The following is a 21,175-nucleotide window of genomic DNA, read 5'->3' on the forward strand; positions in this document are numbered from 1 at the left end:
ATGTATGTGAATAGCAAAAAAAAAATTAATCGGGAAAAAGTAAAGTACATATAAAGAAATGTAACTCATTCACATTAGGACCGCGTACATCCCTATTAAATATTAACTATTAGTTTAAATTTTAATTTATCTTCAAAATAATATTGTTTTTATGAATTTTCACTTTTTGACGCGAATTAACCGATTTTTTACCATTTTTTGATTGATTGAAATAAAATTCATTCAAACCCTGATTAATCGTCTGATTATTCAATTAATCGACCAATTTTGAGAACACAGGTATCGGCTACTTTAGAATATATAGTAAATAATGTTATGATTTTTGGGTCCCAAGAAACGCCCAAAATGGGAGCCTTACCAAAGTAGCACCGTAATTAGAATCCCCATAATAAAGTTATAAAATTTGAAAACTCATTAAAAGATTTGATTTTGCTTAAAATCCTTAAGATTGATATATAAACCCCAGACAGTTCACAACTACCCCATCAACCATCACTCATCATGCACATTCTTAATAGCAAAATAATATTACTGTTACTAATATTTTCTAAATAAAAAACCCATCTTCACTCAAGCCTTCTCTCTGTTTCTCACTACACATTCCTGTCTACTCTCTGCCATAAGAAATCAATGTGAGTTTACATCTTTTTTTACTAGATTCACCTGCACTTTTTTATCCCATCTCTCTCTCTCTCTCTCCCATCTCTCTCCCTCTCTCACCATCTCTCTCTCTCTCCATCTCTCTCTCTCTCTCTCCATCTCTCTCTCTCCATCTCTCTCTCTCTCCCTCCCTCCCTCCCTCTCTCTCTCTCTCTCTCTCCCTCCCTCTCTCTCCCATCTCTCCTTCTCTCTCCCCATCTCCCCCTCTCTCCCCATCTCTCTCTATCTCTCTCTCTCTCCCCATCTCTCTCTATCTCTCTCTCTCTCACTTCACATTGACTGGCAGCTGAACTGAAGAGCATCTTATCAACAATGCAACTACTGAAGAAAGACTCAATCTTTTCCACAAGCTAACTCAAGTTCCTGCCATTTCATCAAAGGTATTTTCTTCTATGTACTCATTATCTCCTTTCTTTTTATGTTCTCATTCTACAATTCTTATTCAAATTTACAGATGCATTTTAAATAATTTCAGTTCCTCAACAAATATAGTATTTTGCTAGCTCTGTTTTCTGTAGTTGTTACAGAAAAATGCAAATAGAGACAATTCATTTTGTAATTTTGTGTGTTATTCCTTCTGAGCTAGAAGGTTATCTCCAACTCAGATCTTTGTTTCTATATAGCAGCTTCTTTAATTTGTTCTTATTCCTTTTTTCAAGTCTGCATTCTTTCTTTTCTCATTTGCTTTTAAGTTGTACAAGACTAAAAGCTTTTTTTTTCTTCATATAATAATTCCTTAAAATGTTTACCATAATGGGATTCTTATTTTCCATTTTAAGTGTTTCTTATTACAAATTTTAACTGCATGGATTATGGATAATACTATCTTGCTTATATGAAACTCTCCATTTGAGAGCTCATTCTGACAAATGATTGTTGTTAACCATCTATACCTAATAATTTTTCGGAGATAGGCAAAAATTTTAGAAAATGTGTATTAAGGGCGGGTAAACTATGTGATCCATTCCCTACATTTATCAAAAAAATCAATTTAATTAATTAATGATTATAACAATCGCATGTCAAATACCCGAACTTTTTTTCAAAGTATTTATATGTACATACACATACTTTATGTTAGTGTTCACTGTTAACTGACACTGTCTTACATGCACTTTCACTTATGTATATATGAATTATATGGATTTACAGAAATAGTCAATTTGCTTTGTACTTTTTCTGAAAAGGTGCTTGATTAATGTGAAAAAAGCTCTTTAGGTTCAAATCCTCATAATTTAAAGTTTGTATGAATAACTCATCAATTATTTAGAAGTATTTTTATATTCTACTTTATAAACTACTATAAACTCCTGTATCTTTTTGAACTTGAGCTGCAAAATATTTGTTTTACTCTGCAATTTGTATTTTTCAAATTTGAAGCTGTAAAGTAGAACCTTTTAGTAGTGGGGATAAGAAAAAGAATTTTAAAGAATTGCTAACCTTTTTATAGATGGGCCCACCTTTTTTCTTAAATCTTGTTTAGTTCTTTATCACTTAGTTTAATTAGTTTTATCTGTACATTATGGTTTGCAGAAGAGATTTAAGTATTTGTGACTTCATAGTGCTGCAGGATCAAGTACTTGAAAGTGAAGTAAGATGATGATCATGACAAGAAGACTGGCTTGTTGTACCAGAGACCAAAAAATTAGCATTGATTTTGATCAACCTGAAGGTATAAGTTCTTTATTTTACTCTGTTGCCTACACACACTTATCACACACACAAAAATACAATATTTGTACCATACACACACATATATAGCTGTGTTATCAGTTGGATCTGCCGCAATGTATGCTAAATTATTGTCATTATTTTGACTCTTGTTAGTCAATTACTGATGCACCAAACACATGGTGTACTGCTATATTGGTCCTCTAAGATAAAATAAAAAGGAAGATGAAGTTGATAAATTAGCCCGAAAAATTATGCGTTTTTTTTTATAAGTATGCATCTTTTATCGACATATATGACACATATTTAACAGACGTAATCGACGTATATGACATATTTAACCGACGTAAAAAGCCAGTTTTGTACTAATGCTTCTAAATCATGTTTCTGCTGCCATCTGCTGTTTTCTATTCCACATTAGGTTCTTTTTGACAATTATATGCCCCTGAAATTATTACAACTTCTAAGAAAAAATGATGATATGTTCAGATAGACATGCACACAGTGTGTATAGTCTGCAGAGCAGTTGTGTATTTTAAATCTGACTGTTTTCATCTTTGTAACATTATTTGAATATTTTCTTTGTTTGTTCAGTCAAGCATGATATAGTGACACCAGCATTAGCATGTGCTCTCATCTACTCTTTTGTTAGTTTGACTAAATGTCTTGATGAATCATGCATGCTATCTAGAAAGAAACTAATTTACAATTGTTGCATATATTTTGTTAGAGATAACATTACTTTTCTATATATTTACTCTTAAATGTTTTACTAATATTGCATACTCAAGTAAAGTCTTTTGTGCATTTGAGTAATATTCTTGAGTATGAAATTTAATGTCAATCAGGTGTAGTGACATATAATGGGCTCCAGAGCTGCATTATCAACAATCAATCGTATGAGAACGATAGCGGAACTAGTAGGGGAGATGGATGCATAACCGATTCTCTTGATGAAGATGACTCGAGCTGTTCTTCCAGCACAAATGCCTCGGGATCATTTTATTCTCACTGGACAACGATGAAGAGCGACGAGCAAGGGAAGGACGAACGGGAACTCTCTGACACCCCCGAAAAGGTTTTTGCCAAGGAAAAGGCAGTTCATATAGTGGAAATTGTTGATGTTGAAACAATGAAAGAGAAGTTTTCAAAGCTGTTGCTTGGTGATGATGTCACGGGAGGACGGAAGGGTGTCTCAACTGCTTTAGCATTGTCGAATGCCATAACAAATCTTGCAGGTAAATAGTACCAGGATTACAGAGAAATATTAGCGATTTTTTTAAACTTAAAAGTTAAAATGATGAATTAAATTTACAGCATCTGTGTTTGGAGAGCTGTGGAAACTTGAACCTCTGTCAGAGGAAAGGAAAAATAAATGGCGAACAGAGATGGACTGGTTGCTATCCCCTACAAACTTTATGATTGAGTTGGTTCCAACTAAGCAACATGGGGTCGATGGCCACACCATGGAGGTATATATCTTGTTTCTGTAGATAATTCAAGATTTTTGTTGAATTTATAACATATTTCTGTTGCTGGAGCAGATAATGACACCGAAAGCTCGAGCTGACATACATATGAATCTTCCAGCACTACAGAAATTAGACTCCATGCTTATTGTAAGTTGTCTCTTGCCTATCGAAAAAATCCCTACAGGCCTTATACGTCGACTCATTTTATGCTTCTAATTTGTCAGGAAACACTAGATTCAATGGTTAACACTGAATTTTGGTACGCTGAAGGAGGTAGCCGAGCAGAAGGAAGGAGTAGTGGCGCTAGACAAGGCATGAGATGGTGGCTTCCCTCTCCACAGGTTCCCATGGCAGGGCTCTCAGATACTGAGAGGAAGAAATTACTAAACCAGGGCAAAGTGGTTCACCAAGTTTTTAAAGCTGCAAAAGCTATCAATAAAAATGTGTTGCACGAGATGCCTGTTCCTGATATCATCCAAGAGGCACTTCCTAAGGCAAGCGCAATTGAATATTTCAAGTTTACAATACAATAACCAAAAGCTTAGTAAAAATTTTGAACTTTTACCTATAGTATTCATGTTTATTGTGCTTGCAGTCTGGAAAAGCAAACCTTGGGGAAGAACTTTATAGGATCTTAACTGCAGAATCACCCTCAGTGGAAGAAGTGATTCATTTCCTCAACTTAAAATCTGAACATAGGGCCCTTGAAGTCATTAACAGGCTAGAAGCGGCAACATTTGCATGGAAAGAGATGATATTAGAACGATGTAACAATAAATCTCCGGTCAGAACATCATGGTCTTTGATGAAGGATTCAATATCCGAAATGGATAAGGTGGAGGTTTTATTGAACCAAACTGAAAGTCTTATACAGGAAATCAAAACCAAATTTCCAAAACTACCACAAACATTCCTTGACGTCACAAAAGTCCAATATGGCAAGGTATGATGCATATGATAAACTGTCACTTATAATGCACAAGGGTTGCGAATCAACGCTTAACTACCAGTCTTCAGTTCACCTATAACATTATTCTGCTACATAAAAGGAAGACATGCACTAACAGTTTATTCCCGGGTTCTTGTCTCTTCATGTTATAGGATATTGGTCATTCAATTTTAGAAGCATATTCCCGGGTTCTTGCAAACTTGGCATTCAGCATACTCTCCAGGATAGGAGACATTCTGCAGGAAGAAATTTTAAGTAATCCAAATTCCCCTGCTGCAGCATGCAACTTTCCAGGAGTAAACCTTACGAGATCCGAACATAGGATGCCAAGTCTGCGAGTGAGACACTCTCTCATTGATCAGATGAATATCGTTGATGGACAGTTCCGTGAACCAAATGCAGTCAAGTATAGTGAATGTGAATCTTCAGGCGATGAACCCAAAACAAGTTCTGTGATGGGAACACCAGGCCGAAGCAAAGTATGGTGCATTGGCAGAGACGGTTGTGGCAGTCTCTCCCCAACAAGTTCCCCCTAATGTGCCAATTATAGATGTTGTAAATACATATTATATGCCTCATGTATTACAGAAGTTCTGTTTATGTTAAAGGCTCAGTTTCTGTTTCTTTGGTCATTTACTAAAGGCCCGAATTGCTGCATTGTCGAATCATACTTCTGGCATCATAAATTTTGGAGTGAAATTTCTAGCTGCAAACAATTTTTAAATTAGCAAACTTTAGTTTGCAGGCATGGATACGCGATAAAGAATAGTTAACTGAATTTCATACAAAGAGATGCATTAGTAACATTCAAGTCTCGATATACAATGTAGCAACACGTTGAAGATGCCTTTAAGTTGTCTACTTAAACAACAGTGGCAGAGTAGAAACACAGTGAATCCCAACAGTTTTAAGATCTTATGGAACTTGTTTGCTCATTGCAATAGGACAGTAGCAAACTCAGGACTTACCTGGCCTTGAATCAGTAGCACGACGCAACAAAGGACTCCACAATCAGGTTTAGCACATGTGGTTCTCGAGTTTGTTATCCTTCATCCCTGGTGAAAACGATGCAGGCAGATTATTGGTTCAAGGTACAATATCCTACTGCATGACAGATTGAAACTGTGTGGTCTTTCTTCAAAAACAAACCTTCAGTGCCCGTTTGGGAAATCTTAAACTTAGACTTAAACTGAATAAGTGATTGATAAGTGATAAGTTGATAAATGCTTATAAGTTACTAAAGTGTTTGGATAATTCAACTTATAAGTCAGAATTTTTTTTATTTAAAAGAACTAAAATAAATAATTTTTAAATATAATTATCTTAATTCTTATATTTTAAGTTAAATTAACATTTGAAAAATATATTTCAAAAGTAAAATTGATAAAAAAAACAAAAAATAAAAAATAAGTTGAGAAAAAGTACATCTTTATCAACATTCAACTTATCATTCAATTTATCAGCTTAGAATTTGTAAATTCAACTTATAAGTAGTGTCGACAAATACTCGTCAATAAGTCATCTTATAAGGTTTGCCAAACACGCCCCTCGACTTTAGAGCAATAGTAACATTAGACTTGTGATTACATTAGAGCATGACATTGAAGTATCACATAGAAAAGTAATGATGTCTGCTTATGCTACTGGCTCAAGGTTACCCTCGTAACAAAAAAAAGCATTTTAACAGAAAAAAATACATATTAAAATTTAAAAGAAATGAAAAATGCTACACATCACATTGGTGATTTGTGCACTTTGGTAACTTATTTTAAGCATGGACCTCGTGCACGGTTATAGATTTCGGAAATTGTAATTATTCGGTTGAATTACTGATTTGTAATTTATTTGACGATTTTTGAAAAATCAAATGATTTATTGGTGATTAGCGAATCGGGCAAATATTTTTGACCAATTTATCAATAACAATGACGATTTCAAAAAATCGACCAATTTCTATAAATGAGCATGCCACTGTATAAAGGCCTTTTGTTGCGTCAAGTTATTTTGGGTAAAATTTGGAATTTCTGTTGTATCTCTGTTAAAATATAATAGGCTTTGTATCCATGTGATGAACCAAATATTTTTGACATGAGTATGTTTAATTTATTTAATTTTAAATATCTAAATTTTCCCTTAAAATACTATATTTTATTCAATTTGTTATTTTACATGCTTTAGCTTTTTAAAAAAAAATACAATTGTTTTTTAATTCCACACAGTGTTCTAAAATTCCTCATTTTTTTAAAAAAATCTCCGATTAATCCCTGATTAATCCTTAAAAAATATTTGGCCGATCTATTTTTTGAAATCCGAATAATATTTATAAAATATTTTTGAATTATATATTTCATAATAAATAAGGTAAATATATTAAATATTATTAAAATATTTATATATATATTCGATTTTTGTTTCGATTAATCCCTCCGATTACCCGATTTACCGATTAATCCCTAATCGGTACCTAGACCGATTAGTACCGATTACCAATTTTTACAGAGTATGATTCCACATAAATAAAATATATCAATAATTTTACATAAAAAATTTGCTCTTCAAAAGGGGAATTAGGGTTTATCTAAAGTAAATCACTTCAATCTCATCTCAGGTACAATTTTTATTCATCAATCTTTTTACTTTTCTTGATTTTCTTACCTTAATTGTAAACATGTATGTTTAAATTCTTGCAATGATCAAATCTTTACATGTTTTGAATAGAAATATTGATGGGTTTGCCAAGATTTGCAAAGCCAAAGGCAACAAATGAGTCAAGTTCGAATCTTTATGTTGCAAATTGTGGACCTGCTGTTGGTCTTGATTTCGATATCGTAAAATCAGCATTTAGTAAGTTTGGTGTAGTGAGTGGTGTTTATTCAGCTGATGAGAGTGGGACTCGTGTCATTGTGTCGTTTGTCGATAATTTGGCTGCTAAAGCTGCTTTGGAGGCGTTGGATCGATGCCCTTGTCGAGAACTTGGAGGCCGTGTTTTGCATATTAAGTACTCGGTGTTTCAACCGCCTGTTGAGAAGGTAGTGGAATGATGGTTGATTGATTGAATTACTTCTGCATTGTGTTTTAAGAATGCGTAAAGTATGTGTTAAGAGCTTGGTTTGGATTATAGGTGATATTGTTTGGAAAATTTTAATACTCGGAATAGTGGTCGTATATGTCACTGTGTACAAATTGCGCTTCTTTATTTTACTCTAAACTTGAATTATAGGTAATATTGTTTGCAAACTTATATGCTCATTGAGCTAATTGTGCTTTGGATTTATGTAATTGTTTGCTCTAGTTATGACTTATGCCACTAATTGAGCTATTTTAGTTTGCTCATTGTGTTGTACAATATGTCACTTGGCAGTATACTATTGTGTGCACAAGTAATGTTCTTTTATGTTAGTCTTTATACATCTCTGGAAAAAGTAAAGATTTTTAGTGGAATTTGTTGTATAATGACCGAGTTATTCATGATATAATCGTTAAGCTTTAAGTTGTTTTTTTTGTTTATATTGGTGTACTTTTGTTTTTGAGTGTTATGTTTGTGCTTTCGTGTTTAGGTTCAGATTAATGACACAGTTCCTGTATGTTTAGAGACTTCAGATATGAACGTTCCTGGCATCTGCTTAATTCATGACTTCATTACTATCGAAGAAGAGAAGGTTAGGGTACTTATTTGGTTAAAATGGTGCTTTGCTTTCTCTTTTATATCTTTGTTCAAAAAACAACACAAATTTAAAACTACTACCATTGTAGTTATTGTGCAAGAAATTGCAAAAACAGGTTTCTTTAGACTTTAGATATTATTTAGGCTCATGCAATATATGCTTTACTTTTCATGTTTTTAGGAGCTTCTTGCGGCAGTGGATAGTAGACCTTGGACATGTCTTGCAAAAAGAAGAGTTCAGCATTATGGTTATGAGTTTTGCTATGAGGTACAAAACAAACTACCATCTATTCAATTTCAATTTTATAAGCAACAATTGTGGCAGTATAATATAAATTTATAATTTTACTTTAATTGAATGCATCTATTTCCAATTTAGTTGATTTGGCTAGAACAGAACTCCATGCTTAGATAACAAAGTTGGAAGGTGAAAGTAAAACTTATGTAAATAAAATATGAGAAAAAAGATGATAAAGTTAACTTTAGGAAAATTATCTAAAGTTAAAAGGATTTTGCATATAAAAGCTGGATGACATTTTTGTAATAATATAACTAACCCCCCTGCATTTACAAAAATAACCTTGACTTTGTATTAACTTTAGATAATTATCTAAAGTTAACTTTAGGGTCCTTAAGCCCATAAAATATAACACAAATAAAAATAAAAATTAGAACAAGTATAGAACAAGGTAACCTGCATGCACACAAATGCAGTCTTTATAAACATAAGTTCATTCCTTTCCTTTTTGGATGTAGACGAGAAATGTCAATACAAATCAGTATCTTGGTGAACTTCCATCATTCCTTTCTCCTGTGCTTGATAGAATATCTTCATTTGAGGAGCTTAGCAACACAGATGAAACGAGTTTGGATCAACTGACGGTATGTCATATTATGCTTTCTTTTATATATTGCTGTTTGGTTACTTTCTGTAGATGTAGTTATTTTCTATGTGTGGTTTAGGATAGTCACTGTAATACTTTTCTATTAAATTGCTTAACTATCAGGTGATGAAATTTAATGTATGATGCATTTGGCGTCATTTCTGTGCAGGTTAATGAGTATCCGCCTGGTGTTGGTTTATCTCCACACATAGACACTCATTCAGCATTTGAGGGATCAATTTTTAGTCTTTCGCTAGCAGGGCCGTGCATCATGGAGTTCAGGAAGTATACAGATGTCGATTCGATATCAAAATCAACATCACTTGATAGGGAGGTGGGAAATTCTGATAGTAGCTCAAGTTTTATAAGAAGAGCTATTTATCTTCCCCCTCGATCAATCCTTTTGTTATCTGGGGAGGCACGATATGCTTGGCACCATTACATCCCTCATCACAAGGTATTTGATATATATTTGTGTTTTGAATAGTCATACATCTAGATTTTGTTATGCTCATGTCTCGTTGTTGGTAATCAATGAAATTTCCATGCTAGGAAACTAGTGGTTACTTAGGTTTTCAATTATAATTACTACCCTGATTATGTCTACAGGTTGATTTGGTGAATGACTCTGTAATCAGAAGGGCTTCAAGGCGAGTATCCTTTACGATCCGGAAGGTACAACAAACCTTTAGCGTTTTGAACTAAATTATCCATGCTAAACCTTGCCACTGATACATACAGCAAAAAGCTTTCATTATTACATATTACCCCTGTCGATACCGAGTAATACCTAAATAATTTCTTAGAACAGCTTGATTTTATAATTGGTGGTGTTAAATTTGAAATTCTCTCTGTTTTCCACATTTGTGTAGGTCAGGAAAGGACCTTGTCAATGTGAATATCCTCAATATTGTGATTCTCAGAAATAGAAAAAGATTATCATTCACCAGATAATATTAAACCTGCTTTGGTCAGACAATGACATTCTTGAAATGGGCGACTTTGACAAAGCACTGTTGAGCTTTAGGCTCCTCAGAGATGTGAGATATCAATTGCTCAAAAACGAAAATGTCATGTATTCATCATACAACAGAGGGTAGCTAGCATCAGCAAGGGATTAGAAATTAGGCATTGCACTATTACGACGTAGTTATTCATTTATGGGCTGAGTGACCGACAAGTGGTCAATATTTACCTTGTGAAGGGTATAAAACATTGTTGTAATTTAGATGGTTTATTTGTTAATGCACTTGTGCAGTATTCAATCTTGCAATTTAAAGCCTACATCTGGCTCAACCTCTTACTGAAGGTTTGGTCATCTTCATTGTTATTTTCGTTGATTCTATGTATCGTTGGCGAAGCAAATCTCACTGATAGCTATGCTGAAAGATGAAAGGTTCTGGTTAGCTTCAAGACCTAAGGAAGGTCAAGTTGCACCCTGCCTAATTTCAGCAACTGCTTAACCTTGATTTTAATTTTGTCAGAAGTTGAAATAGAAAATTACTGAAGCCAAGATGAGGCCAAATTGTGTGTCACTACTCACTAGTCTGAAAGTATACCAAAGAAGGGCATCTTAATGATTATATAAAGAACATGCATCTACTTGGTATATATCATAAGACTAATTTTGGAATATGTACATTACAATTTGCTATATTCATGTCTAAATTTATGGCCTACATGTGTATAAGATGAATCTATTATTTCTACCACATATTCCAATATTTGTTACAAAGCCAGTGCATTCCGAAATATCATCAGCTTCAGCAAAATTCCATCTTTTCCGGCCACCCATTTTCATTATATATCTCTCAATGACCATTCTATCTTCTTTGTTGTTGGGGCTTAAGATTGTACTATTCAATCCTCGCCCCACCACCTTCCAGTGGGGCTTTTCTTGTGGCCAATTCAATCATCAGGTATATTTTTCTTTTATATATGCATAGCAGTATTCTTTGACAAGTTTCGAACCCTCGACATCCCGTAAAAGTAGCGAGAGAGATACTGATACACCAAGAGGTGTTGGGTTATTAATTTATCGTTTATGCAAATTAAAATGCATATTTGAAATGGAGATACCGCTACAACAAAAGGTGTTGGGTTATTAAGTTATCGTTTATGCAAATTAAAATGCACATTTGAAATGAAATACATGCACCCAGTAACCGATGCATGCTTCATTTCAAAATGTTGTAAATTTCGACAAAATTGCTTGATTATATAGCTGTTGCTAATTTTTGCAGCTTTTGACGGAAATTTGAGTAGTCTGACACAAAATTGCTTGATTATATAGTCGTTGTGTAATGTTGCGGGATCGAATTATATTACTAAATATATTTTGAAACAAACAAATGTAACCAGAATAGAAATGCAATAACAACCAAAAAAACAGAATAGATTGTTCCACCAGGACCACAACTGCATTACAGTAACAAAGATTATGTTGTGCACAGAAAGTCTGAATAGATTGCATTTATTTAGTGAAAACAATAGAAAGAAGAGTAACTTTTGCTTATTTTCTAATATCACCAGCTGCATGTATTGTTTATTGCCTGAGTTAATCAACACAACAGTGTTTCCTTTCTGATCAAAAGAATATGTTAATTTGCAGAATGACCAGTGCAAGGCTAGCCCCATGGGTCTGTCTTCTTGTTTGCATGCTTTCGGTGCTCGAATCGGAGAGTGTAGATGTCACTAACACCATGGTCAAGAATGCTGTAGAAAGAGGAGCAGGTATCTTGGTTTCTATTAATCTGACATAATGTAGATAGCGAAAAAACTTATGTTCTTGCAATAATATGATATCCTCTGCTGCATTTTCAGACGAGTTCGTTTCTGGAATGAAAATTGTATATTTGATTTTGCGCTGAGTTCTTGATCTTGTTTCAGTTCCAATGTGTTGCTGCAGTTCAACACACTAACAAGGATTGCATTTTGAAATTTTGCAGTTTGCTTAGATGGTTCTCCACCAGTATATGCTATAGATAGAGGAAGAGGTGAAGCTGCAGACAACTGGGTGATTTACCTAGAGGTATGCAACCTGTTTAATAAAATTTTCATTATTCAGCAAACTTTAAACTGTAATTTTTAACGTAAAAGATGAAAAAAAGGAGGCCTTCCAACTGATCTTCTTTTTTAGTTTCACAAAAGCAGGATGCTTCACACAACTTCTTGATTTCAAATGAACTTCTATCAATATTCAAAATTAGCACTTAGCAAAAAAGTAATCGAATTTAATACACAGATTTATCGTGCTGGCTTGTACGAGCTTTTGTTAGACCTTGAAATGCAGAGTGCAGTTGAAGTATATGACAGGTTTTGGAGTAAACCTGTATTCCAATTAGCTCTCCATGTTGCGTTCCACATTGGAACTATCTGTCCAATGACATCGGTTTGAAAAAAAAAAGACATCGGTTTATAACCGATGTCTAAGGGCATTTTTCTAGTAGTGCCACATCGTTTTCCAGTAACTGTACTGGTTTGCTAAACTGAGTGATTCCAGTAGACTCTTTTCCTTTCTTGGTTCAAGTGTTATTGTGAAGGTCGAATTTTATTAGTGTTGTCTTAAGTAGATAAATAACTGTTAGCCATGAAGGCTAGCCTAATTATATCAATCATTAAAACGGAAACAAAATAATTCACTCTCTAGCAACAGCTCTCATGTCAACTTCAAGCAGCTACATAGCAATCATATGATCTTAGCGATATATATTTGTGATTGTATCTGTTTTCTGATTCCAGGGTGGAGGATGGTGTGCTACAGAGGCGGAGTGCCTTTTCCGTACAACCAAGGATATCGGTTCCTCTAGAAGATGGCAAACGGAAAAGAGTAGCCTCATTGCCATGCTGAGTGACCGGAAAAGTGAAAACCCATGTAGGTCTTACATACTTTCTCAGTTAGTCCTGGAAAAAATATTATTTGTTCCACAAAAACATTACACTCTCAGATGGCCTTTTTATATCAAATAAGAAAATTCAGTAAATTTTAGAACTAATGCACAGTCTATTTGTCTGTGCTTTAGATTTTCATCATTGGACCAGGGTCTATGTAAGATACTGCGATGGCAGTTCTTATGTTGGAGATCGCGAGAAACCTTTTGTCGTACGTTCTCACTACTTCTGGACATTTTCTGTAAAAGTTCTCAAGGCCATTTTCTGAAGATAAAATGTGGTGAAAAATTTCAATTGATCTTCTATGTATAGGGGAACAACACTACCGTTTACTTTAGAGGTGCAAGAGTTTTCAATGCTATAATCGAAGACCTATTAGCACAAGGAATGAAAAGTGCATCAAATGTATGTCCCCGCCCCTACTTGCTCATTCTCCTGATAATTTTGTCCTTCAGATCTCCATAACAACTTCGTGTTACTCGTGAATGCAGGCTCTTTTAACCGGCTGTTCTGCTGGTGGATTGGGTGCTTTGCTACAGTGTGACAATTTTCGATCTATGCTTCCTGAAAGTGCCAAGGTTAAGTGTGCTGCAGATGCTGGTTTTTTCATTGACGGGTGAGCTGCAAATCTCGTCTTGCTCCTAGTTCCCTCTACCCTTTTACGCGTGACCTTAACTATTCTGGTGCCATCTACTTGGAACAGGACTGATATATATGGAGGACACTTGCATAGGGAACACTTCGCGCAGATAGTTCAGACACATGTACATACTCTTCTCGTTCTACTGCTATCTTTATCGTACCAAATCATTAACTGATGCTCTGTTCAAATTGCCAAATCTTCATGTATGCCATAGATTTGTGCTCTACTTACTCAAGTAAACTGGATTTCTTGTTTTGCAGGAATCACAGAAGAATCTGCCGAAGTCATGTACATCAAAGATGAACGCGAGTTTGGTAAGAACATAAAATGTGGATTAGCTGAAATAATTTGATTTTTCCTAAATTTTTCAAAATATTAATCACAACATAATTGCAGTGCATGCTCCCACAAAACTTTGTTGCAGACATTCAGACACCAGTTTTTGTCGTAAATTCAGTCTACGATACTTGGCAGGTGAGCATTTCCATACGTTCTTGTGATTATATTCAGTCTGCGATTTTGCTATATCTATGCAAATAATTTATAAATCATCCCGTGCATCACACAGGTACGAAGCTAGTAACATATAACACTAAGTTAACTCAAATTCAATCTACGAGGTTATGAAGTTTAAGTCTGGTTTCCGTTTATCTGTGTAGTAACTCTGCAAATTAGCACTTCACTTCTGCTCGATTGCTGCGTTCTCTTCCTCTTATTGTAAGATCGAGCTTTTGGTTCAGTTCTTTAACTTGTTTCTTATAATAACTGTTCAGATAGAGAACATCTTGATGCCGATGAATAAGGATCAGCCTGCTGTGCATGATCAATTTGTTTCATGTGGTCATGATATGGAGAACTGCACCTGTGATCAGGTGGTTCATTGGCGATGTAAGTACATAACCAGTAAAATTGTAGCAAAGACTGACACATAGACCTCTCAACGTTACGTGTCGTGTACAAACGTTCCGTGTACTTTCGTGTTTTTGTGTACCAAACCTTAAACCCAAACCCGACCCAGATTTGCATTCGTGTATCAATTTGGTGACACTAACCCGGAACTAATATATTCATATTTACCCGCTTTAGTACACTAAGTACACGGATTATATACGAAAAATATTAATTGTTAAAAAATATAATAGATAATTAAATGATGAAATGCTCACTCACGAAATCAAGGAACAATAAAATATATTTTAATATTTATAATTATATATATGTTATTTAGAATAGGTAAAATTCACGGTTGATATTTAGTATATATATGTATATTATATATATATATATATATTTAAAATTTTAATTATTTATTTGTTCTGTGTACTTTCGTTCCGTGTCGTGTAGCTATATTGGAAACTCAAACCCGACACTAATTATATTCGTTTTTTTTCGTATTCGTGTACTTTCGTGTTCGTGTACCAAATTTTTGAACCCAAACACTAATTATTCGTGTCGTTTTGTACCGTGTTCACGTGTCGTATATCAGTATTGTCAGATCTACTTATACATAACAGCTACATTGTTCATGTGTTGGCTTTGATCTTCAGGTTTTCAGAGCGAGTTTTATCAGGCACTGGGAAAATTGAACAGTTCTGCTAGAAATGGAATGTTTATCAACGCTTGCGCTAGCCACTGTCAAACTCAAAAGCAAGAAACTTGGTACGGAAGTAGTATTTCAAAGCTACGTGACAGTTCTGTAAGTTCACAGACTAAGCTTCTCTGCGTAAAAAGTACCTCATTTTCTCCTACTGCAAATCCAGTATGTTTTATACTCAGAATGGTAATCTTGTTTGTTTTAGTCTGGACCATTGCAAGGAGTTGGACAGGCTGTCGGAGAATGGTTTGTTAATGATGCTACAATCCGAATGGTAGATTACAAAACCCAAAGCCCTCGGGTTTGTGAATACAATCCAGAAGAGCCTCACTGGAACAATCACTATGTTTTCCGCGGTTTGGACCTACTTCTCAAAAAATTCGCACTGGCTGATGAGATTAGACGCAAGGCGAGGTTGGTTCCTCAATGCCCAGCACAGGTACCTGCTTACCGTCAGGAGTCCTATTACTCAGGGCTCGGGTATCTGGTAGGTGAGATTAACCAGACGTCAAACTGGACAGACTGGTTCATCAATCCCCCGCGTGATTAACTATCTACCATGAGGATGTCTAAATGCTGTGCAGGTACTGCATTCTGCTATCTGCATTTTAAACCACTCCGTTGTACTTTGGAGCGTTTTACAGTCCCAAGTATGTAATTTGGCCACGGAACATTCTATAAAAGAGTAAATACAAATAAACAGAAAAAGTTTATCCAAATAAATCCCATCTCTTGTTAATTTGATATTAATATTTAAATTAAACGGCAATAAGTCGTTTTTTCTGAAATCAGAAAAACTTGCTCATCCAAACTTCTGAGGTTCATACATTCCATTTGATCTGGATTAGTACAATGCTTAACATGTCTGAGAGGAAAGAGTAGCAATAAAATTCATTGTTGTATATACTACACGATAACAGTATGATTGTTGCACCAGTAAATGAAAGACTACAATAAAAGTTGAATACAATTGGAACTGATTGTCAGAATCAATCCACTGATTTTATAAATGAAAACAAGGACCAAATCAAAATTTGTGATTTTTGTTGATTATTTTATAATCTTGATGAATTGTATATCTTCTTTTCTACCCCTTCCCCTATTTATTTTCCAGTTTATACTTGAATCTATAAAATAATTTTGTAACACAAGAACTATACCTTTGATGCGATATGTGTAATGTGTCTATATATTTGGCTGCTCGGCTGGATCAAAAATCGAATTGTGACAAGTTTTATCACAAGGGTATGGACAATCAATATTTTGAAATGGACTTCGATCAGAAAACCAGTCCCCAACTGCCTTTGCAATCGTCTGCATTATCAGGTTCATAAACGAAACTGAAGTCACTTTACATGTTGCAAACAATAGAAGACAGAAGCAGAGTAGAGACCATCACCTTATTATGTAACATAGGAGATTTATACATAAGCCATGTCTCCTGCAGCTCAGTTTGGCAGTGGGAATAGCAAGAGTTTAAATACATCCCTCTAGATGTAGAGCTACCTACCGGAGGCACAGCATGCAAGAATTGCAACCTATATTCTGAAACAATAAGATTGAATGTCATGTGTTTTAGGCACGATAGTGATATTCCATTTGGGAAAATATGGACCCGAACCGGAGAAATAGGGAGAGGGAGGAGGCCTCCTCATTTCTTGAAATTTGGCCAAGATCAGGAAAAAAGATCTTTATGTAACACAAGAAGAACAATTAATTCATATGGAGTAGTAATTTACCCTGCATGGATTTAAGTTGCGCGGGGGAGCAATTATTAATATTAAGCTTGCATTTCTGCCAGGTGCCATGGGGATCAGCAACACCAGGAACCAAAATGTTCTTTATCTGAATGTTTGAAATGAAAGTAAGAGCTACGGATTACTCAATAAACAACAATCAAGTGACAAACACAACAGAATCAGGTAAATTAGTAAATAAATTCCAAACAGAAGAGCTGATGCATGTGTGTGCTGTGTAGAAATTAAGATTGCAATTACTATATCTTTATTTTAACCATAAGATATCTAACCTGCCATGAATCATAGGCTGCGTTCACTAAAAATATTGGTGTTCTGATTTGTTGAACTGTATATTGAGGAAAAAAGCACTGCAGTTTCGAATTTAATTTTTTGCTAAGCAATGGTAACAAGCAAAGAGGTAGACAAACATTTGAAAATGATCACGCTTACCAAACCGGGTTTGTCTCGTGAAGTGCAAGATGTAGGCAAGTGTTTTGCTGATCCCTGCAGCAAAGACAGTATACAATCAGAATTATAACACAAAGTATCTGCCACCTACCACGCATAAAGAGGAGAATAACGATTGGAGAAAAAATTAGTTGGCAAATAAAAAGGGTAATATATAATACATCTCTGGGGATATATAGTCATTGACACATTGTGTAGTTAACAACCTCGAGTATTAGTCATCTTAATTTCAAAAAAACAATCACTGATGCAAAAAGAGAAACTCATACATGTGTCCTGACAACGTCTTCATAGAAACTTTCAATATGTGGTGCTCCGGAAATATCCTTGCTGTTTAGAGTACATAATGTTTAAAGAGGAAGAGATAGAAGTGAGATATTTGATTCTAAGAAAGAATAAAAGTAAAGGAAAAACAGGGTCCTTTAAGAATTCTTACGCATTAATGAAGTAACCTGCATCAGCTACGCATTTTACTTTAGCACTCGTTGGTACAAGAGCTCGAAATGTATCACATTGCAATATAGAAGTCAATCCGCCAGCTGAACAGCCAGAGAGTATTGCCTACCATTAAAAGCTTGAGGAGTTAAAGTGAATTTTTTTTAAAAAAATGAAGGGACAGGGGAACGAAGAAATTACATGTTAGCTGGTGTGCATACATTTTTAGCATTCTTCATCCCTTTTGCTAGTAATTCCTCAATAACAGCAAGAAAAATCCTATGCCCTCTGAAGTGAAGATTAGTAGCCTGAATAAAAAAAAAGTTATATGTACCTTCATGTACAATGATGCATAAAATACACACAGACATGCATGTGCATGTATATATTTGTGCATCGAATTGCTATCCACAGATAACACCACAGGAATAATGAAAATTATATAACTTACAGGATTAACAGCTTCCACATCTCCGGTAAATGATGCTCCATCACAATACCTAACCTTGATTTTGTTCCAGTTGTAGAAGTCTACACACAGAAGGAAAAGTTTATCAGCAAGAATGTGCACATCAGATACAATATCGTCCATTTTATAAGAATAGATGTTTAAACCTGGATTAAGACTAGCTTTATTGTTAAGAATTCCTGAGAATGCTAGCAGTTTAGGCATTTCCTTGGAAGAACCCAAGCGGCCATTCTTACGAGCAAGGCAAGTTGTCACATTGTTGCACCATCCTCCTCCCTGGAAACTCCACATATACTTGCTTAGTTTTTTAGTTTTTTGAATCCTAATGATTCCTCACATTATGTTTTTTATCTTAAATCAATCTGTTTTCCGTCAAATTTTGTTTAGTAAATTATAATGATTTACTCTTTTAGAGAAAGGAAAAGTTTATGATGTAGTATTCTTCTTCATAATTATAAAAATAGAAGTCACAAAAGAATTTCCAAACCTCTATGTGGACTAGCCAATTGTTAATTCCACTTCCAAAACCCTTGTCCATATGGTAAGCTGGTGGGCTGCCGTCCAGGCATACTGTAAATGTGGTAATATTCACATATGTTACGAAAATTGCAACCAACCAAACTCATATATCATCAGAAATAACAAGTATGAAATAAACGTAATACATTTTAGGTTGTTTCACCTGCTCCTTTTGCTACAGCACTCTCTAGATAAGTTATATTAACAAAGAGGCCATCAACCTTAAGCAAGATCAGGGCAACAATACATGTTTGGAACAACTGGCATAGTCTTGCTTTCACCATTCTCCTCGTAGCTAAAATTGTCAATGAAATATGAGAAATATTTGAAAAATAATACTAATAAAATTTTGCAAAAACCAAGATATGTAAGAGCATCGAAATGCTATCAACATACAAATTCAAAGATCCATAGTAGACTAACTAATGGCATGATTACTGAAACAGGTTTCAAGAAGCATCAAACTGAAAGTGATAACTAAGTCTATATAAAGTCATAATACTACAAGTCTTTAGAAACACCATTTCCCTAAATTTTTACTCAAACTATTATTGATAGCAAAAATATGTTCAACAAATTAATCAACTTCTGCATCTACCATATTCGGGAGAACCATGGCTAAATATCGAACAATAACCAAAATGTGCATTATTATGAAAGCCTAATGCTTAATGAACTTGATCAGTTACAAATTTTAGCAAAAACACAGGTCTATATCCAGCAACTAAGAAAAAACCAATAATAAAAGGTACTAATAGCATAACATCAACCTTATTCAAGAAATAAACAATTACTCAAAATGGGACATTTTTTTTCAATTCCTGTAGAGTTGTCAATTGTCATTAAGTTCTATACATTTCCATTATTACAAACAAAAAAACATAACCTTAAATTCATCCATACCATAACTTCATGAAAAGGCTATGATTTTCAAAAATACTTATAAAATCCAAAATTAATTTTTTTTACCATTTTAGATTTTACTTTTCAGTGGCATTGTTATATTTTTTACTACATATCATCCAAACCAGCATGTACAATTAGTATAACAACTTCCTGATTCAAAAAATACACAATTACTCAAAATGGGATATAATTTTTTTCAGAGTTGTCAATTGTCATTAAGTTTCATACATTTCCATCAACTCAAACAAACAAAAGTACCTTAAATCTCATTCATATCATAACTTCTTGAAAATGGTATGATTTTCACAAACACTTACAAAATCTAAAAATCAAAACTTTTGCCATTATGAATTTCAAGAACACTAACAAAATCTAGAAATCTAAACTTTCCCATTTCTAATTTTACTTTTCAATGGCATTGTTTAAACTTCAACTACACATCATCAAAGAATCAACAGTTTACTAACATGGTCACTAAAATTTCAAAGAAAAAAAAAATATATATATATAGATACAACATGTATGTATACAAGAAAGATAAAAAAAGAAACATTACCTTAAAGGAGAAATGGGAAAGCTAGCAGCTTACTTAACTTTGAAAATACACACACATATAAATATATATGTGTTTGTTAAAAGTGTTGAAGAAGCTTTTGGTGAAAATGGGCTTTTTTATAAAGGAATGGACGAATGAGAGGAAGACATACATTGTATATATATGTAGAGAATTTGTGTGTACAGGTGAACACAGAGGCCGAGAAACGACCGACACTCATTCACTACATCCTTAATATCTGCTGGCTTTTATTTGCATCAAGAATAAACATGGGAATTACCCAAAACAAAAAAAGGTTTAATTAAAGAAATGGTAGATTCTTTATTGTTTCATTGTTTGTTACCAATAGTTAAAGTATTTCTATAGGGCAATTGAGTCATATATTCCATAACTAAATATAATAATCCCTTTGTTTTCTTTTATATGTCGTTTGACTTTTTTGCACATAATTCTAAGTCCTTTGACCGCATAGATAAAATAATATTTTTTAAAATTTTCTTTTTCAAAATCAAAGTTTTAGTTATATATTCTTATTCACAAAAAGAAAAAATTAAAAATTATTATTATAACTATGCGGTCAAAACACTTAGAAATGTGTGCACAAAAGTTAAACGTCAGATAATAAAAAACAGAGGGAGTAACTAAATATGTACCC

At 34.2% G+C, this 21,175-nt stretch overlaps 4 protein-coding genes across 9 annotated transcripts; 3 read left to right on the top strand and 1 right to left on the bottom strand.

The window, feature by feature from the left end:
- The first annotated feature begins 478 nt into the window (after positions 1 to 478).
- On the top strand, positions 479 to 5,454 carry LOC141687277 (rop guanine nucleotide exchange factor 14-like). 4 transcript variants are annotated; one of them, XM_074492488.1, is made up of 9 exons: positions 479 to 632; positions 947 to 1,040; positions 2,194 to 2,332; positions 3,180 to 3,569; positions 3,649 to 3,803; positions 3,876 to 3,950; positions 4,028 to 4,297; positions 4,399 to 4,746; positions 4,905 to 5,454. In XM_074492488.1, the coding sequence occupies exons 3-9, from the start codon at positions 2,257 to 2,259 to the stop codon at positions 5,286 to 5,288; spliced, it is 1,698 nt and encodes a 565-aa protein (XP_074348589.1). In that variant the 5' UTR covers positions 479 to 632; positions 947 to 1,040; positions 2,194 to 2,256; the 3' UTR covers positions 5,289 to 5,454. The 4 variants fall into 4 exon arrangements, with proteins under 4 accessions (XP_074348589.1, XP_074348588.1, XP_074348591.1 ...); XM_074492487.1 differs by having other exon boundaries at positions 2,223 to 2,332; XM_074492490.1 differs by having other exon boundaries at positions 2,231 to 2,332.
- Positions 5,455 to 7,295: 1,841 nt separating this feature from the next.
- On the top strand, positions 7,296 to 10,584 carry LOC141682478 (alkylated DNA repair protein ALKBH8 homolog). The gene is made up of 8 exons (XM_074487173.1): positions 7,296 to 7,360; positions 7,471 to 7,781; positions 8,310 to 8,411; positions 8,598 to 8,684; positions 9,173 to 9,298; positions 9,470 to 9,757; positions 9,910 to 9,975; positions 10,173 to 10,584. The coding sequence occupies exons 2-8, from the start codon at positions 7,479 to 7,481 to the stop codon at positions 10,227 to 10,229; spliced, it is 1,029 nt and encodes a 342-aa protein (XP_074343274.1). The 5' UTR covers positions 7,296 to 7,360; positions 7,471 to 7,478; the 3' UTR covers positions 10,230 to 10,584.
- A 489-nt stretch (positions 10,585 to 11,073) lies between these two features.
- LOC141684269 (pectin acetylesterase 8-like) lies at positions 11,074 to 16,151 on the top strand. Its single transcript, XM_074489173.1, has 13 exons — positions 11,074 to 11,219; positions 11,912 to 12,033; positions 12,249 to 12,331; positions 13,042 to 13,174; positions 13,323 to 13,402; positions 13,504 to 13,596; positions 13,683 to 13,807; positions 13,895 to 13,955; positions 14,095 to 14,148; positions 14,231 to 14,308; positions 14,608 to 14,722; positions 15,382 to 15,530; positions 15,634 to 16,151. Exons 2-13 carry the CDS (start codon positions 11,913 to 11,915, stop codon positions 15,976 to 15,978), a joined length of 1,437 nt encoding a protein of 478 aa, XP_074345274.1. The 5' UTR covers positions 11,074 to 11,219; position 11,912; the 3' UTR covers positions 15,979 to 16,151.
- A 156-nt stretch (positions 16,152 to 16,307) lies between these two features.
- On the bottom strand, positions 16,308 to 20,678 carry LOC141684270 (pectin acetylesterase 8-like). Of its 3 annotated transcripts, XM_074489174.1 has the most exons (13): positions 20,521 to 20,678; positions 19,222 to 19,353; positions 19,027 to 19,109; positions 18,686 to 18,815; positions 18,522 to 18,601; positions 18,292 to 18,378; positions 18,072 to 18,196; positions 17,905 to 17,965; positions 17,618 to 17,671; positions 17,458 to 17,535; positions 17,168 to 17,273; positions 16,828 to 16,973; positions 16,308 to 16,742 (listed from the first exon to the last, which is right to left on the bottom strand). In XM_074489174.1, exons 2-13 carry the CDS (start codon positions 19,340 to 19,342, stop codon positions 16,614 to 16,616), a joined length of 1,200 nt encoding a protein of 399 aa, XP_074345275.1. In that variant the 5' UTR covers positions 19,343 to 19,353; positions 20,521 to 20,678; the 3' UTR covers positions 16,308 to 16,613. The 3 variants fall into 3 exon arrangements, with proteins under 3 accessions (XP_074345275.1, XP_074345276.1, XP_074345277.1); XM_074489175.1 differs by lacking the exon at positions 17,458 to 17,535; XM_074489176.1 differs by lacking the exon at positions 20,521 to 20,678 and having other exon boundaries at positions 19,205 to 19,353.
- Positions 20,679 to 21,175: the final 497 nt, after the last annotated feature.

Source organism: Apium graveolens, chromosome 9 (assembly GCF_009905375.1).
Source record: "Apium graveolens cultivar Ventura chromosome 9, ASM990537v1, whole genome shotgun sequence".
In the NCBI taxonomy this organism is placed as follows: Eukaryota; Viridiplantae; Streptophyta; class Magnoliopsida; order Apiales; family Apiaceae; genus Apium; species Apium graveolens.